Raw genomic sequence first — 18,746 nt, 5'->3', positions numbered from 1 at the left:
GTAGCCTAAGTGAAAGATCAGCATTCACAACTCGACGCTGGCGCCACCTTGGCATTGTCGTGGAAGCTTTTGCCAAAGTCTTGAGGTGAAGCAAAGAAAACACTCAGAGAATTAGCGATTTAGTACTCAGAGCAGGTTGGAGGCATTGTCGATGTAATTGTGCTCACTTGTGCAGTGAGATTTTGGGAGATCTCTCTGGTGTGGCTTTGGAAAAATGGCATGACATCGTATTAAGGATCAGCACATTCACGCAGCACGTTGTATCAAGCACGCAGTTGCTCATGCTAAGTGCTTCTTACCTTGAAGAAGCAATGCCACCGGCATATTTTAAATCCACTGCCAAAAAATGAAACAAGGCAGCTATAGCGGTGCACTTCAAGATTTCTCAACAGTCCTAAGTGCTTGCACACCAGTCCTGCAAAGTAACTTGCAATGGAATAAAGAAATGAGCATTGGTTTGCTGAAAAGCAGCTCGGACTATGAGGACACAAAAAGACCAGACAGCATGCCACGAGCATGTGGTGCCTCCTCTTCGTTTTTGTGTCCCTGTGGTCTGCGCTTTTCTTCAGTACGAGTAACCCATAATAGTCTGGGTCGGTGCTAGAGACTGCATCACCTCTCACGTCAGGTTTGTAAAGAAAAATGGGAGGGGCAAACTGACCTGCTTTCCGGCCATGCTTGGAACAAATTTCCTGCACCATAGGGCGGGCAGTGTCGAGGGGCGCACCCAATTTAGCTTGGTGCACGGCCTGCGAGAGAGGAGGTGGCGTCAGCGTCGGGTGTGGGGGTGGGGTGGGTGCTGACCTGGGAGAGCGGAGTGAGAGCTGTTTCCTGTTGCGGGTGCTGCCAGGGAGGCCCGCCCCCGCGTCCTCCAACGGTCCCCTGCGGTCCCCACACCAGTACCAGGGCGGGGAGGATGCGGCGCACTCGGCATCGCGCCCGTTGGGAGACCAAGGTGAGCCCGGCCCCTCGCCGCCACTAACCACACTCCTCGCCCCCTCCCCCAGGAAGCATGCATGCGGGGGAGCCCAGGGTGGGCCCCTCCCCTTCTTCCTCCTCACCCTGACGGCGAAGCAGGGGCCCCCCGGGGTCCCCGCCTTCGTTTGTTGCAGCTGCCTGCGGCCCTCGGGGAGCGCCATTTGCTGCGCGTGTGCCTGCATGCTAGTGGAACTTGTTTCTGGTGTTCAGCTAATTGTCACTAGTTCAGTTTTCATGGGGTCGTTTGGAAGGAATCCAATTCTCTCGCACCCTAGGAAGCGCATTGCGGTGAAAATGTCCTTTGTTACCTTGGGACGGATTCAGGTGTGATTGGTTGCATCTAAACAAAAGGTGGGAGCACAGTTTTGAGTTGGGCGTCCAATAATTTTCAAGCAGACAGATTTCTTACCTTCAAGCAAAGCTATATAGTATTAACATTCTGTTGTGCAGATACAAGGCCAGTAGGTTTGCAAAGAAACCTAAAATGTCAATATCTCTGCTGTAAAGTGTCAGGTTGTGACACTTTATGGTTTGCAGCTGACAGGTAAAGCATATTGTGTACCTCGAATCTTCTAGGGTATTTTTAATTTTCAACCCCTAAAAAAAATGAGGGCTCTGAGTAACCTCTGTAATGCCGTTTTATTCGCCGCAGTGGGGGTTTGGGTGCCTTGCAACCTGCTAACTTTTTCTGGGGCATGAAACAGTGGGCCTTGTCAGCAGGCAAACCAGCTTGGGTGCACAACTGCTGGGCACTCTGCATGCCTGTTCTCTCTGGCCGTCTTGGCTGGGTGTCTTCTTCTCACTGGACACTTCTCTTTCCTCCTCCCCCTGTGCCTTAATATGAGGGGCCTGGCAGAGCCTTGCTTACAGTGCGCTGCTGGTGGGCACTTTCATGATGGGCCAATACTGGAAGACCTAGTTGATGTTGTCCACTTGTGGACCGTGCGTGCTGCTGTGTTGCCAAGTCTGCAGATTCCGTGGAGCTACGCTGCACCTTAAATACTTTCGATCAGACCTTCACTGCAGCATGTACGAGACAAAAATGAATAGGAAGGTACCCCAGGCAGGTTCTGGGGAACTGTGGATAACCAACTAGCTAGTACACCCTCATTCCGTATTTATTTAGGCACTTGTCAGACACGAGCGAGCGTGCCATCTCTTGATGGGTGGCAGTTAACGGTGTCTCAGTGATGGCACCCGGTGTCAGGCGGCACTACGTCTGTCTCTCCCTTACTTTTTTTAATTTTGCAAATAGCCCCCCAAACACATTTACGATATAGCCGCTGTCTGTAAGGAGTTGCTTGTTAGCTAAGGTGCTAAGTGGGGTGCTATCATGGTGAAAGAGTCGTCATAAGTCCCTTCCTGTGAGGCACATTGTGACTGCACGTAGCCACACTGGCAGTCTTCAAGCTCTCACCGTCACCGCAGTCCCGGCTGTGGGGCCGGGCTTCTCCAGGCAGGGGACCGTCGCACTGCTTTGCGAAGGGAGGAAGAGGACGGGGGGTGGTAAGGCCCCAGCCACTGCCAAGAGGCGTTCCCCATGTGCCCTGACAGAAACACCAGCAGCCCATCGTCCACTGAACAATCTTCACCCGGAAACTGGTGTGACCTTGTGCTGTTGGCCTGAGACAACCTGGGTTGGAGTAAAAATGAGTGGTTGGCTGCTGATTTTTAACTCCTGCTGCTGTCCTGGCTGACCTAAGTGTTTGTTCTTTTCCTAGTTATTACCTTCCTCTAACACGGGGCACCCAGATCCAGGCCTTGAGCAAGGCTGTTTGGCATAGGACAGCTTGTGCAAAATTATATGGGCTACCGAGGAAGGAAAGGGTGGGGGATTTATTCTATCTTTTCCCACCCTGCTGTCATCTAAGCTCAACAGACGTGCTGTGCAAGCATGCGGGCACAATTTTCAGGGAGACCGAGGCAGGAGGTGGCAGGATTAATGTCGCGGGCAGCGCTTGGTGTCGTAAAGATACCACTTACTGACTGGTTGTACGCCAAACAGTAACATGATAATGAGACATCAAGAGCGCTGCAGAGATTGAGATGCTTCAACTCACTGCAAGTACTATCAGGCCAGGAGGGCACTGCCACATGTGAAGACTATTGCAGCTGTGTCCGTGGGACGCACATGGACTCGGCAGACATTGCCACAGAAAGTGTGCCAGGGTCAAGAGAAAGAGAGCCCCTCTAGTATTTCGAGCCCCCCTAATAGCTCTTTATTAGTGGGGCTGGCTGCAACGTAGGAACTGGTTTTGAGCAAGGGCATTTATTTCATTAAAGCACATAAATAAAGCAGGGGGATGAATGAAGGAGGCATGTTCCCGTGGTCGAAAGCTAGCTATGAAGGGGATTCCGTTGATGTCGCCGTCACCGCAGGGCTTCCTTGTTTTCCTGGCATGTTATTCCTCTCCCTGCAAATCGTGTGAGTTGCAAAAGCAAAGGGCAATGTAAGAGGCTGTGTTCCTGTCGGTAGAACAAAAGAAATGTATACGCAGTCGCCGTTTTTTCTTTCCAAGCCATGCATGCATGCATGTTTGTCGTGCTGCTTGGCAATAGGGAGCAGCTGAATTCCTTCCTCGTGTCTTGCTCTTGCCGTTGCTCTGCATTGCTGCCCTGTAGCTGGGGTGTGCCAGTTGGCAGTGGAGGTGCGTGAGATGGAGTGGCTGCCACCTGCTACTGTGCACACTAGCTGCCTTCGTGCAGGAGCTTTGCTGTACTGCATTCACGGCTCTCACAGGGCTCACCGTGTTATTGCATTTAGCAGTGATGACTACCCGCCGTGGTGGCTCAGTGGCCAAGGCGTTGCGCTGCTGAGCACGAGGTCGCGGGTTCGATTCCCGGCTGCGGCGGCTGCTTTTCTGATGGAGGCGAAAAGCAGAAACGCCCATGTGCACGAGATTTCGGCGCACGTTAAACATCCCCAGGTGGTCAAAATTAATCCAGAGCCCTTCACTACGGCGCACCTCGTCGCCTGCGTTGCACCGGCGCGTTAAACCCTACAATCAATCAGTAGTGCTAAGGCAAAATGCCTTGTGACATTCACAGCCACTTTAGGTGGAACCTTGGGGAGCGCCGCTGCAGCACATAGACATGCATGACGTGGCATTTTCTCTTCAAGGAGACTGTAGGGGTGGTGTGAAGCAGCCACGCAGAAGCTTCTGCGTATGATACCTGCTTTTCCTAAAGCAGGTACCATAACTGTTTAACATTAGTGCAGCATGCATAGCCAAATGTAGGTAATTTAATATTGGATTCCCTTTGTGATGGCTGAAGTGGTAAAAAATGTCGGTAAGAATGTGTTCTGAAAAATGGCGTTAATGCGGGCTTGTTGGTTGTGTACCAACAAAGTTCTGTAACGGCGCTAGGACGGGATAAATAGAAGGCGTGACGAGACTGGGCAGTGTGTCTCACCTTGCCTTCTCTTTGTCCTGTCTTAGTGCTGTTATCGAATCGAACTTAAAAAAAAAATATGTTGCTTATTAGTGCAAAAACCTCAGACAGAGAGCATTTTTTATTGAGCTTTATGCGGTTTAAAAAGCGATTGTGGCCGCTTACTTGTGCCGGGTGGCGATGTCGACAGCTATGACCAACGAGGTTCGTACCTCTAGGTTCGAGCTCCTCAGTGCTTCCTCCCACTGCCCATCACAGGAAATTTAGGGAAAAGAGTCTGTAGGACATCCCCAAAAACCAAAAAAAGGCACATGTGGGGGCTCGCTTCCAACTACATTTATTTTCACAAACAGTGGCTTTATATAGAGGTGCGGCAACCAAACAAGCAAAATCAGAGCAATGAGAAACAGCTAATGTTCACTGCCATTGCCAAAATCAAGGGGTAGAGCACCCACCTCTTACATCGACATCGACAATTGCTATGCGCGTTCGCAAAACCTGAACACTTGATATCTATACTGACGACAACTGCACACTTGCACATTTGTGGTCATGTCCACATTGTATTTCTGCTTGTCCTAGGCTGTGAATACCAGCACACTTGCCAGGCAGCAGCATGCATTTGAGAGCAGTGTTTCTGTCATGTCCTTTCCGCCCAACTCTTCTTGAGGTTATTCAAGGTTCTGTAAGCAGAGATATACATACCTATTAGGCACTTGAAACATGCGAGGCCTGAGCTTAGTAAAGTAAATGTAGTTAGAAGTGAGTGCTCACGTGCGTGTTTTGTCCTGCTGCCTGTCATTTTTTAGTGCTTATTAGGCAGCATATATTACCAACTAACCCAAGTGCCACTGCCGTTAATTTTTTTAATGCACATAATGAACGTTTCATTTAAAACTTCTACAGCAGTGCTGAACAAGCTTGTAAAAAGCCAAGAGAACCACATGGTGTGTAAACTTAAACTAGCTTTACCGTGGCCACCTTGAGCAATCGATATTGTTGATGAGTGGTATGGCCTTGAGTTTTGCAAGCATATGGTGCACCACAATGCCATCGTCTTGCACTTGTAATGTCTCGTACCTCTTGATGCTCCAGGTTGGATGTATGCTCTTGTCTTAGGTTCTTACACATATATTAAAACATATTTACAAATTGAAAATTGAATTGAATTTTGAATTGAATCAAAGTTGGGCTTTTCTTTTTGCATATAGCTAAAATAAAACTAACCGCTGAATGAAAATTACAGACAGACACACGCACACACACCCCCACAAAAAGAGGTGACTTGTCTCCGCTACCTGCCTGTTTACTAGAAAAAAAATTGATCTTTAATAGGTTACCGAAAATCGCACACCCGGCAAAAATCCAGGCAATTTCACTGGCAGCGACAGCGAAGTGTTGGCTGCAAATGGCGATTGGATAAACATACCTTGAAATGATCTCCTTTTTGAGTCTTCACGTCAGTGATAAATTGACTTATAATTATGACTCTTTTTTTCTTTGTTAAAAAGTATATACTAATACCTTTTCTATTTACTCTTGCGGCACCTCGGTGCTAGCGAATCTTGCACAACTTGAGGCGCACTCCAATTAAATTTTTCTTCCCAAAATCGTAACCACCTCACTGGGGTGCTGATTTGGGGATACTGTATAGTCACAGGGCTCCTGCGTGACAAAAAGTAAAGGTAGGCAGGTAAAAAAAAAAAAAAAGAGTACCAGCTAAGTACCACCTGCATTTGCTCCTTGCCTAGCTGCAGAGTGGAACACTACTGTGCAGGTGCCGTGGCGGGATCCTCGCTGCACGGTGACCAGCGGACGGGTGGCGGGGCGTCCCAGTTCTACACGGCCGAGACGCTGGCCATAGCGGTGACGACCAGCATTGTGTCGTCGCTGGTGGTGGGCTTCATCAGTGGCTACATCTTCAGCCGGCGGTGCCGCAGCGACGACGAGGCGGAGGAGGCGTGCCCGGCGGACGACTACTCGCGCTACCTGGACCGGAGCGGCGACCCGCACGCCGAGGGCTTCCTCTCGTCTACGCACAACCACGCCAAGCCCATCAACCTGGTCCTCAACGTGCCACCCAAGAACGGCAAGAACGCCAACAGCTCGGCAGACAACAAGCCCCTGCAGAAGGTCAAGAAGATCTACTTATAGCCCCTTGCTAGGCCGGCCCTGGAGCCCTTCCAGGTCTACTGACTCCCTCCATGACGCGGCCGGCCGGGCAACCCTGTGGGCCGCCCCCAGCAATCGGGGCCGGGGCCCCACCACACCGGAGGAAGAAGAAGACTACACTTACTTGTTTGGACGGCAGTGATGAGCCGGTCGGCTGGTGGCCGCCGCATGCGGGCGGCGGCCCAGTGCACCTCCGGGGACCGCCCCCCTCCCCGCCGTGGACAGCGATCGGATCTAGTCTTGGTGGGCGTGCACGCCCGCCCTGGCATCGCCACTGGACAGCCGGGGAAAGCGCTTCCCGCACTCGGTTGCAATCAAACCCTCCCGATGACGGCTCTGTGGGGCTCCCCTCTTCCTGCTCCCTCCTCCTTCGGCCTCTCGTTCTACACACTTTGTTGCATCGTGCAAAGCATTCCAATTGCTGCCCTCTCGCTGTTTCTAAGTGGAGCCCTTGTTTTGTATGCCCTGGCGCATCCATCTTGCTCAAAAAGTGTACTTTATGCGGTTCTTTTACTCGTATACCTGCACCTTCTGAACAGCGTGCCAATATTGGGGTGCATTTTACAAAAAATGGAATTTAATTTATTCACATTTGATTGTAGTTGTACAGAGTTGTGTTTTTATCGAATCCTTTCGCGCATGCGTCCTCACTTGTTTGTGCATCGGCCACTGTCTAGCCGTCCCCGAGCGCGTTAACCTGCCGCATGTGAAGCCCGAGCTGTAGTTAAGCTAGCTAGCTAGTCGGGGAAGAAACTCCAGGTTTGTGGACCCACTGGAGCATGCCGGCTTCGTGCTGGCCACTCGGGCATCGGCAGCCCAGGCAACGAGCGGGCTCTCTTCTTGTACAGGAAACTTCACTTGTGCTCTCTTGTGCTCGTCAGCGTGCAAATGGCTGGGGCTTGCAAGTTCAGGCCCCGAGCCCTTCCCGGTTCGCCATTCACTGTTCTTTGCCATTCCCACGGGCAAAGACGCAGGGTGTGCGCCTTGCACGCATCGCTGGGAAGCTTAGCCCCGAAGCGGGGGCATGCCAATGTAGGGAGTCACCGTCTGGAGCGCCCCCTGTGCGGGGCACCTAGCAGTGTAGACCTGCGGACTTGCTCTGCACCGGCGGTGCAGCTTGTGTTCAGGGAGGGACGAGATGCTGTGCGGGGAAACGGCTGGAAGGCATGAATCCCCGAAAGGGGAACCCTTGAGTGGGCACTCGCCTAGAGGCTATGTTTTGCAGTCACATTCTCTCACCGAGTGTTATTTTATCGTTGTACATAGTTGATTTCTCACCCTGTATATTTCCAAAGTTTGTTGTCTTAGGTTTCAGCTCAAGTGTAATGCAGTCAACAGTGGCCCCACGTCTTGGATGCTTAGCAGGCTCGCGTTGCTTATTCAGCTGTCGGAACAAGGCACAGGAAATGGCCAGGAGGTGCCTCGGGCACTTCCAGCGCGGGTCTGATTTCGGCCTTGCTCTTGCGATTGCAACGACACAGGCGTTCAAAGCTGTCATAGGCGTTCAGCCCTTGCCCCGCCCCAACGAAACGTAGGTGCCTTCTGCTTGGGCCGAACTGGAGGTCACACGTGCTGTTTTTTGTTTTTTGCTTTTTTTTCCCTGTCATTTTCATTTGTACATTACGGAGAGTCATATATGAGCATATTGCATAGAGGCACTTGTTTGCTTTTTTGTCTGCAGAGTCAGTACTGAGAAGTGTGTACAAAGCGCAGCCGATATTTTTCCCCTATCGAGTAAAACAAGACCACCTTTTGTTGTTACTTTTCTTCTTTAGAACAAATGTGCAATGGGAGATCTGCTATTTCAGGAACAATATAAGAAATGCTTCTGAACCTGCATGCTCGCTCTCTCAAAAAAAAGAAAAGGCTGTCAGTAGCAGCCATCGTGACATAGTGCGCATTACTATAGATAGTGCCCATAATGAGGTAGTGCGCATTAGCCTAACAAAGCAGAGTGCTGGTACCACCACAATTTAAGAGCATTGACTGAGCAGTGTGTTGGCACGAAATTTTGCTGGCCACATTCCGCTGGCAGTTTTAATTTGGACGGACACACACGTATACGTTGCTGATTGTGCACTTGGGAGAACATACAAAGGTTTCCAATCTTGGAAGAAAATTGCAGCTCGTGGCCCCAACATGCCTAACAAAAACAGCGGCATTTAAATTTTGCCTGATGCTTAGCAGAACGAGATCGAGCCTTGTCGGGCTGTGCTTGCCTTGCCATTTTTTCGCTTGCGTATGAGCAGAAAACTTGCAGCGAGCAGTATTGTGGAAGTTCCTATGCCCATACAAACAATATAGAAGTCAAAATGCCGTTGCAGCAGCCATGCAATTCATGCAACAGAAATTGCAAGTATTTGTGCTGTTGCTTTTACTGCGGTCAACAGAGGCCTCCTGAATGCAACAAGCTATGCAAGGCAAGATGCTCAGGTCACCGACAAACTAAAAGTTGTGAAAATTCTTTCATTCAGCTCAAGGCTGTGTGAAGGCTCCGGCAGAGCTTCCAGTTTTTGCCGATCTTAGACAGGAGGAAAAGAAACATAGGAAAGTTTTGGCCGGTTCACAATATCAACCATCGAAAAGCATCACAACTACAGTGCATCCAAGAGGCTGGCCAACTCTTGCAGAGTCTAAATAAAAATTTAGATCTCCACTGTGAGTGAATATCACTCATCATTAGCTGCGAACATTTGATTTATTTAACAAAATTGGGCTTAAAATTTTATTTACTTCCCAGAGAGCAACCTGCGGTATGCTTCTCCAAGTGCCTAATTAGCAAAGTGTAGTATTTTTGTTGTTCCCCTTCACATTAAACATGTCACATAGGAACGTTCGGACGACATTAGCAAAAAATGCGTAATGGCCTTTTTACAAGTGACTCGATCTCATGCCTTTGCTGACAGCAAGCTTGCCCCCTTCCCCGTGTGACCGCTTACTGTGCAAAGGGAGCCTCCCAGCTTTATTAGCCACTTTCTTGGCCTCGTTGTTAAATGTGCTAAGAGAACTTTTCGTTTGTGTCTGCCACTGCATAGGGTTGCACCCTGCCCATCCCTGCCCCCCTTTCTTGGGACATTGTTGTGCATAGCCGTGTTTTCCGCAGTGTAACGCATAATAAGTGATGCCTGGAGCGTCTTTGTCGGGACAATAACTGCTAGTAATAACAACACAGGGGCGACGGTGTAATCCAACCCTCCTGCCTGTGCTGCAGCTCTCTTGGCAGTCTAATAATGACAAAGGTAGAAATGTTTGTCCGTACACTTCGTATTCTTTTTGTACATCGAGAACCCTGCCCGGGGGGGAGTTCCCCGGCAGGCTAGTGTGTCCGTGTCCCGAGACAGCGCAGGTATTGTTGTACAGGTATGTTGATGTTACTGCGATAATAAAACTTCTGACTCCAAGGTGCACCCTGTGTCTGTTGCCTGTGTTCTTCTCGCCAGGAAACACCACAAATTACAAAACATGCGAGTTTTTTTTTTTTTTTTTTTTTTTTTTTCTAGGCTGTTTGTGTATCTCCTTATTGTCGCATCTGCCATCAGAAGGGTTGTGAAGGAGGAAGCAGTCTAGGCAATCAAGCTTTGCAAAGTTTCCTTGTAACAAGAGCTTGTAAAAAGACATGTAACAAGCTTGTTCCCTTGTAACAAGACTTTGTTGAAGCAAAAAGCTCTGCACCCGTGCCATCCCGTGTTGCGTGGTCCAGTTTTGTCCTATTGGGAGGGCTCCACCCAAAGTAAAAAAGAGTTGAAGTTGTGGTCTAGGCAGGCTTTGTTTAATTGTGAAATAACCAAGCAAGTGCTTATGCTGGTCTTGGTGTTAAAATTAACGAGGCAATTTTATGCAAAATTTGAATCTGAATGAGTTAGAAGATCGGACCGGTGTGTCGAACTTGGAAAAGTAAAGGTCTGGTTCGGGTAGAAAATGTAGCTTTGGTTCAGTTTTGCTTCGATGGAGCTGAAATTGTAACTGTTCGCAAACCGTTTGGACAGTCTAACAGGTTTGACTGCAATGAATAACACACGAGCTGTTTGAATGGTACAGCCAAATCAGTTTTGACAGCATTGCCGATGAAGTTATTAGGAAGGAGGTGGTTTTCGCAAAGCTAAGGGGACACTTACACCTGGCCCTGTGACTGTTTGCAGAATCACTGTGGCATTACAGAGGTACTGCCGCACAACGTCAATTGGCCTTTCTTCATATGCTGATAACATTTCAGTCAGAGTTTCAGGCAAAAAATGCGGAAGTGTTTTGTATAAATTGGAGAAAACTTTCCTGGTGGTATAAAAATCTCTGCATTTATGTACTGCTAATTTCTCCTTGGAAATATCACAGTTAGTTTCACCAGACGTGACGGCTCCTGCGATGATCTGGATTGACGAGAACAGCATGCATGCTGTGTGGGGCGCACACCATCACTTCAGGGGGATAAGCAAGCATGCCTGAGAAATACACACTTAACAGCTTAACTTCGTTGCATCGGTATAGTTGCTCTGGCAGATTTCCATAGACTGAAACTTCAAAGAGCTTGCGAAGTGCTTCTGAAGTGACACAGGTTTGCCACGCAACATGAAATTTTTTCATTGCAACACGTAATTACGGTGTCTCATGGGGGCATGGTGCATTATTGCTAACGATGATACCATGTGCCTTGAAGCAGGAAATCGTCTGGGGTGGTTATAAGCATTGCACCAACAATGACGCCAAAACTGCTATTTAGTGAGGAGAGGCGACAAGGAGCTGAGTTATCATTAAATTACGACGCTTTTCCAGCGAAGCTGAGTTTGCGAAAGAAACTGCATTCGTTCAAAATGACTGAAAGAGGCAATGGCATTTGTGCAGCATTCATGTACTGCTTCAGGTAAGTTTATGTGTGCTTCCACAGTCGAGTACAAATTAAAGCAGGCTGCAAAGACACTTCGTTGCAGATGAACAAATGATGACTCGGTCAGAATACAAACTGCGTAACAAGTTCTGCGGAAGGGAGTCGGGAAGATGGTCGTTTTTCTCGCATTCTTTTTCCTCTTTCACACTTCGTTTTAGCACTTTTATGTTATACCAGCAGCAGTGGTTCGATGACTGCACCACTGAGTCACACGGTTGCTAGGCCGATTCGCAAAACTTTTTTTTATTATTATTATTATTATTGTTATACTAACTGTTAGGAATGTTATTTTCGCTGAGACGTTCTGGCTTATTAAGCACATTTATAGAAACCGACTGCGGTGTGCCTGATTGCCCAGGTTGCTCATATGGGACCAACAGTATGTCAAAACCAAATCACCACTTTTTAACGGGGTTGTTGTATTTCATAATTACTTGGGAACATAGCGGGCATTTAAAAATATACAGCTCATTTTAACAGCAACCAACTACGCTGTGCGTGCATGTATGGTTTGAACTAAAGAGAAATGAGAGTGGTTCTTCTGTACGAGCAACACGGAACATGCAGTACAGCCCCGTCTCGCGCGCACGAGCTCGGAACGTCGGCGCCTTACACGCAGACTGATTGGACGCATGCCAGCTAGTGCTGCGCTGCAACTTGTAGCACTAGCAGAAGAAATTATAGGCACATTGGCACACTAAAATGAAGTGGACCAATGATGCTAGCTGAATTTGCAGATGTGTACTGAATGTGATTGTAAGGAAGAATTTTTTTTTTAATTATCAAGAATGCTTCCAACTATACTGTGCTTACCAACACTTTATATCCAATATTCCAAGTTCATCGGCCGGAAAGCCTTTTGAGGTCCATCGTCTCCTAGTCGCAGGTACTTGCGTTGTATATGTACTTCCACTTCTGTAGTTTTGCTCTGATTACTCAAAAAGAACTTTTTTCCTATGAATGATAGCTAGGCCTCGCCATTTGAAAATTAGCTCTGTTTTTTTTGTTGTTGTTTGTAGAATGTTGATTACGAGATCATATACAGTCCTTGGCTGCCTGCACACTACTCAGAACGAAAACCACTTGGTAAGCTAAGAATTGAAGAGAAGAAAAAATTGTATATTGTACTGCAAAAAAGTGTCTTCACTGTGCATGGCCATCTAACGAGGGGCTATGGTTACATCCCCACTTTACACTCCTCTCCACCACCGCCACCTTTTCCAACCCTAACCCTGGTATTCCTAGGGCCGTATTCTGAGTCCCTCCTCCACTCCATTTGCTCCCTCCACTCGGGTGAGGAGAGGATGTCGCAATGCCTAGTCCTTCCTCCGCTCGTGCCTCCAGTGGAGGAGATCCTTGAACTCGATTTCCCCATGCATTAGCATTGCGACATCCTCTCCTCACCCGAGTGGAGGGAGCAAATGGAGTGGAGGAGGGACTGGGAATACGGCCCTAAGTCTTTTCCCGCATCGTGTGCCAAGTGTACTCCACGGCACACGCGTCATCTCTCTTCCCCGACTTTTTGTGCAATGTCGCGCGCTCTTTGGCGGATGCACCTGTGCAGCGGACCAGACTCGTAAAGTGACCAGATGTCCTGATTTAGGTGGGACATGACCCGGTTTTGTGGCTGTGGTCCCGCTGTCCCAGCAGCCTGCTTGTGGGATGACGTTTTGTCTCCCGCCTTCTGTCAAAAGTATGGAAGACGGGTATCAAGCCCTCGGTCGTGAATGAAGAGCTGGAGGAATGGAAGAGCCAGAAGAAACCGTTGGAGGAACCTCAAGAAAGCAGCGCAGACCACGGGACTGAGGAAGAAATTTCACACAACAAAGTGCCTGTGTTGCGTGTATCTTGCTTAGTCTCAACGTCTGAGCTGTTTTCTTTGAAGTTTGTACCAGCAAGCCGTTCAGCACACCCTTCTGCGTTTGAGGAACGTAGGGTGGCTTCGGCACTTCGGAACAAATGACGTTCCTTGCAACAATATCAAGACAATCGTCGCGAGTACGCCATGTGCTTGCCAGGCACAAACGCACGTGCCAGTGGAAAGGGTGATTTCCTTGATGAAGATGCTGTCTGCAGAGAAGACGCAGCTTCGTTTGACCTCACTCAGAGCAATGCTGTTGCTTAAGGTAAATCTGCACATGATGTCAGGGCGGTACTACAGACACATGAGCCAAAATGAACTGATAAAAGCAATTCATTCAAGCAAGAAGTACCAGTTACTGGCTAGGAAAAAACCTGGAGGACCAGGAAGGCCGCATATGGTGCAGATGTAGTAATAAAGTGCATTTGTCATTTAAGCAATGTGCCACGTTCTTTTTTACACCGCCCCCCACCCACGTCTCGCTTTGTGGTCCAAGGAATATGGTCAACTAGAGACATCATTGTCTCTACCCTCCAATATATTGTGTGTCCTTTGTAGAGATCACGTCACTGTCTATAACTAAGCAAAAAATGCCGCAAAACCCCAACATAGCGAATCCCGCCAGAGCGCCAGCTTCGTTGGAAGGGAAGGGTTCTGATTTTTTTAATGTCTAAAGCCTTAGTTCTCTATGTTTAATGGAACGCCTGAGGTAGAGAAAGCTGTTGCAAGGTGCACAGAATCACAAAAAATCGGAGCATGCAAGGGAAACAGCAGCGCCGGAGAGATGGGTAGGCCACATGAAGCCTGAAGGCGCTCGGAGGGGGCAAACAGGAGGCTCCCGGCGATGCCGAACAAGGGGAACGAGCTCCCGGGGTTGCTGCCCGAAGGGCTGATCAAGTGGGGGGCACGGCCGCAAAGTTCAGAAAGTTCAACAGCAGATCAACAGAAAATCCAACGAGGCTTTCGTCTCCAGACTTCACTACAGTGTACTAGAATGGTACACTGAAGGACTGTAGTCTTCACATGCACCGCTGGTTTCTTCCTCACAATGAAAATTCATAGCTAACTTTATAAAATTTATAAGTGAATGAATGAATGAATGACTTTACTGCAGAGAGGAGGCTAAAAAGCCCTGTGGGTAGGGAATGGAAAAGAGGATTGGGAAAGACATCACCAATTAGTTGTTGTACATATAAGTAATGTTCAAGTTTCACTATCAATGTAGCTGTCTCGAGGTCCCGTTCGAGCAACACACACACACTGGCCTTCTGGTGAGGGTAGGGGGTGTCTGGCATAGTTCTTAACGGCACATTACGGCTGGTGTGGCAAGATGCAAGCGCGCCGGCGTTCATTTGTGACGGGTCAACTTGAAAAAGTAGTCGGTCAGCCATTAAGCCATAGACCATTTTTTACGGCAAATTCTGTGATTTTTTCCTAACATTTCGGGGTTGTCCCTAACATACTCAACATGCTTTAACGCCAACTTCGGAACCGTGGCACTTGCGAGCAACTGCGCACAGCCATCTGAGAAGGCTGCACATGACCAAATAAGGTGGAACAAGTTGGGTGTCTCGCTGCTGCCACAGTGGGGGCACCTGAGTAAGGAGGGACGCCTTTGGTTCGTCTACTTCAAAATCACATCGGTGGTATAGGCCAAGTTGGCGTAAACTTTGTTGGTGAAGACCTCACCTGCTCTGGGAAAGGTGGGGCCTCAGCTAGTCGGTGCCGGCTGAGGGCTCTAGCTTGACGAAGTTTTTGTTGCCAATGTTGTTCAGATGTGCTCTGTGAGTCAGATTGCGCTGAAGTGGTGTCGAGAACCGTGGGAGGATTTAGTAGGCACTCCCGGGCAGCGTTGTGCACCGTTCGGTTGTTGTCCGCTCCATTATGTGCGCAGGTGTGCGCAGCATGAATATCGTGATTCTTTCATGAAACAGGTCCCGTACTATGTAGAGGATGTTGGTCACCGCGGAGTTAGGCATAAAGGTCCTATTCAGTTCTCAGAGGGCAGCGTGCGAGTTGGTGATGATGCGGAACTTCTTTGTGTGGATGGTTGAACAATGGGTCTGAACGATTTGAACTGTGCCCAAAATTCCAAAGAGTTCCACTTCATCTGAGAGGCTGCAGGTGTTGGTAATGTTGTGAGAACCATAGAGTTGTGGAACCTCGGGGCAAGTCCAAGCAACAGGGGCTGTTTTGTCATGGGTAACGGCATCGGTGAATACGTCAACTTCATCGTGGGCTTTATCGTTGGCCAAGATGCGGACATACTGTTCCCTAGCTGCTCAATGACGTCGGGGAATGGGTCATCATCGGATAGGGCCGATTGCAGGTCTCTCCCAAGGCGGGATATATTTAGGAATGATTGCAGGGTCGAAATTGCTGTTCAAGGTGTCCATTTAAAAATAGCTCGTCCCTGCGGCATGTATTCGAGGTGCTTCTGGAAATGCAGTGTGATTTTTTTTTACTATACTGGTCGAAGAAAGTGGCACTGCCTGTTCCAGCATGCCCGTCTTAATGTGGCGTGGTAGGCCTGTCATGGTACAAATCAGGCGTCTGTTTAATATGGTTAGTATATGAGATGCCGGGGACGGAATTCATATATGGGAAATCTGCAAGACAGTTGGCCGTGCGCAACGGCGCGCGCAAGCTTGAGAAGGGCTGTTGGTGTGAGCCGCCATATTTATTGGATAGACGGGTAATGAAGTGCAAAATGGAGCGCCATGTTGTCCGAAGATGATGGATCCATGTAGTGGGGCTATTGCAGCTGCTAATCTGGAGGCCAAGCGATTTGATGGTAACAATTTCTTCATTCAAGAATCATATTTGTGATATTGAGATGGAGTATTTGGTCAGGGTTGGTCGAACGCTTGCCATCAACGCTGAGAAATTCGGTCGTGTTGGGGGATAATTGCAGCTGGAATCGGGAGAGGGTGCACATCCAAGCTAAAGACAGCAGCCTGGAGTTCAGCCTGCATAGATTCTTTTGAGTCATAATCAGCAGCCTCGGTCCACATATCATCAGAATAGAAGGCGAAACAGGCCACAGAGTCCATTTCAAGGGTGCGGGCTACACGATTCATGGCCAGAGTGAAGAGTAAAGGTCCAAGAATTGAACCTTGGGGAACTCCTCGATCAAGGTAAAAGGCAGTCAGCACTGCTTCCTTTGGGTTAAGGCGAATGGGTCGGTGCATTAGGAAGCTGCGAATCCACCTCTTAGCCTTCTGACTGGGGAAGGCAGCAGCTAATTCTTACAGGATGCCTTCTTGACTGACATTATCGAACGCCTTGTGCATATTGAGGGCTCTAGGAGGCTCTTTCGAGATGTCCGGTTTATTACTCGACGAAGAAGCCAGAGGTAATCACGGGTGCGTAAATTGGGGCGAAATCCCATGAGGGCCGGTTGGAACCACCCTGTCTGATCCAGGTGGTTTTGAAGCCTGTTGTTTATGAGACGTTCTATCAACTTGCAAATAACAGGAGTTAATGCGATAGGTTGGAGATTTTCGGGCTTGCGAGAATCTTTGTCAGGTTTTAGGATGGGGTGGATGATTGCCATTTTTAAGTGGTCGGGAACTTGCCCAGTATCCCAGGATTGATTGATGAGAGTCAAGAGGGCCGCTTGACCCGGTGAGGGAAGATTTTGAAGGCCTTGCCATTTAATTTGGTCGTGGCCCGATGTAGATTTGGGTTTTCCTTGGGAGATGGCTATTTGCAGCTCACTCCCGGTGAACGGAAAGTCGAGCTCCGCGAGCAATGCGCGTATATCGATTTTAGGCAGCAGTGAGAGAGTCGACATGTCAGCCGTGGCGTGTGGGAAGAGAGTATCTTCCACTTGAGAGCATGGAGGCAAATTTCTTCCAGAATCGGCAGTTTTGCTTTCGCCCGCTCACTCAGACCCCAAAAGAGGCTCCACAGATGTGAGGGACCGTGTTCTTGCCCAAGTCATTCGCAGAGATTATGCCAGTTTTCAGATTGGAGGATTTTTTTAGATTCGTTTATCGCTTTGTAATGGCATTTTAGTCTCATAAGATTATGATGACGTTTACCGCATTCTCTATACCTTTTGGTAAGGCGTTCAGCAATACAAAGCAGTTTGTGCATGTGGGCGTCCGGACTATTGACCTCAGCTGTGCTTGTTACAGTCTCTGTGGAAAGGTTACGCGCTTCATTCACAGAGGCAACAAACTCAGACAGCTCAGGTTGTGCGCTCACGTGGAATTGCGAGCGAAAAAGATCCCAGTTGATGTTTCTGTACGTAGTCTTGGAGCAGAATTTCTTGCTGTTCAAGTGGAGCAGAATAGGGAAGTGATCACTGCCCCATGTACAATCCAGTGTTCGCCATTTTCTAATGACGCTGGGTGTGGTAAGGGTTAGATCCGGTGTGGTGTCTTGCTGCGAGCTGTGGAGACCTATGCGGGTGGGAATGAAAGGTTCATTGCCAAGTCGGAGGGGGCTATACTCCAGTGCTTTTTCTAGAAGTTTCCCGCATAGATCGGAGTGGGAATAACCCCAGAGAGTACTTTTTGCGTTGAAGTCGCCTCCAATAATTACTGTCCCAGAGAAGTTTAGCGAAAAAATATGCGATACCCAGTCAGAGCACTCTTTAGTCCGGTAGTTACATTGAGGTCTGTAATATACTGAGACCATGAGCACAGGTTTCCCACTAGAAGGTTGAACGTGAAAGATAATTACTTCTCAATTTGTATTAAGCCCCAACCACATGGAGCGATTTTGCAAGCGACTTGGGGAGCGACGCGACTAGCGACGAACTACTTTTTGCCGCGGACCAAGTCGCTCATCGAATCGCTCGGTTCTGGGTCTCCAGAAACAGTCGCTCGTCTCCCGGAAGTGGCCTCAGCGACTAGCCAATAGGAGAGCCCCTACGTAAGCACGCAACCACGCAACCTCCGGTTTTGGAAGAGAAGGGGGGGGGGGGAGATTTTGCAAATCCACGCAGCCGGCGTTGCGAGCACAGCGGCAAAGAAAGCTTTGCGTGGCAAAGCTTGTGTACACGCTGAAGCAGAAGCAAGAAGGCTCCCGCACACACTGGGTGAGACCCGTGGAATTCTTCACGGCGTTCATGTTGGAGCCGAGAGACGAGGCGCAGAAGGAAAAGCGTGCGCTATCGCTAACCCAAACCAGTTTTAGAGATGCAATGAAGTGCAAAAAGCAAGGTAGAAAGGCGTAATACTTTTTAGTCGTGCTTTTTATGACAAATGAACAAAAAAAAATGTTTGCAAACAACCAGCGCACCAAGCACGTTACTATGCGCAGTGTGGCAACATTGAAATCGCCATCCTCAGTCGCTCGAGCCGTCGCTGTCCTAGTCGCGTCGCTCGTCGCGTCGCTGGAAAAATCGCTCCATGTGGTTAGCGCTTTACTTGTCCCATCGGTGTTGAACTGACTGGCACGACTTGTGCACCAGCACTGCTACCTGACCAAAAGTGGAGGAGACTTCGCCTT

At 48.9% G+C, this 18,746-nt stretch overlaps 1 protein-coding gene across 6 annotated transcripts in view; it reads left to right on the top strand.

Annotated features, from left to right (window-relative positions):
• LOC144170511 (semaphorin-1A-like) overlaps window positions 1-9,950 on the top strand; it is an 84,074-nt gene extending 74,124 nt beyond the window's left edge. For 5 of the 6 annotated variants that reach the window (XM_077700355.1, XM_077700352.1, XM_077700353.1 and 2 more), the window contains 2 exons: window positions 851-955; window positions 6,149-9,950. In XM_077700355.1, the coding sequence (XP_077556481.1) occupies window positions 851-955; window positions 6,149-6,525 (482 nt within the window). In that variant the 3' untranslated portion in view covers window positions 6,526-9,950. The remainder of the gene's footprint in view (window positions 1-850; window positions 956-6,148) is intronic. The other variant, XM_077700357.1, reaches the window with a different exon arrangement.
• The last annotated feature ends 8,796 nt before the right edge of the window (window positions 9,951-18,746 follow it).

This window comes from Haemaphysalis longicornis, unplaced genomic scaffold, assembly GCF_048455015.1.
Source record: "Haemaphysalis longicornis isolate Haplotype H1 unplaced genomic scaffold, Haemaphysalis longicornis Haplotype H1 scaffold_2, whole genome shotgun sequence".
In the NCBI taxonomy this organism is placed as follows: domain Eukaryota; kingdom Metazoa; phylum Arthropoda; class Arachnida; order Ixodida; family Ixodidae; genus Haemaphysalis; species Haemaphysalis longicornis.
Note: the sequence above shows the minus strand (reverse complement) of the source record. Positions and strands in the feature narration are given on the sequence as shown.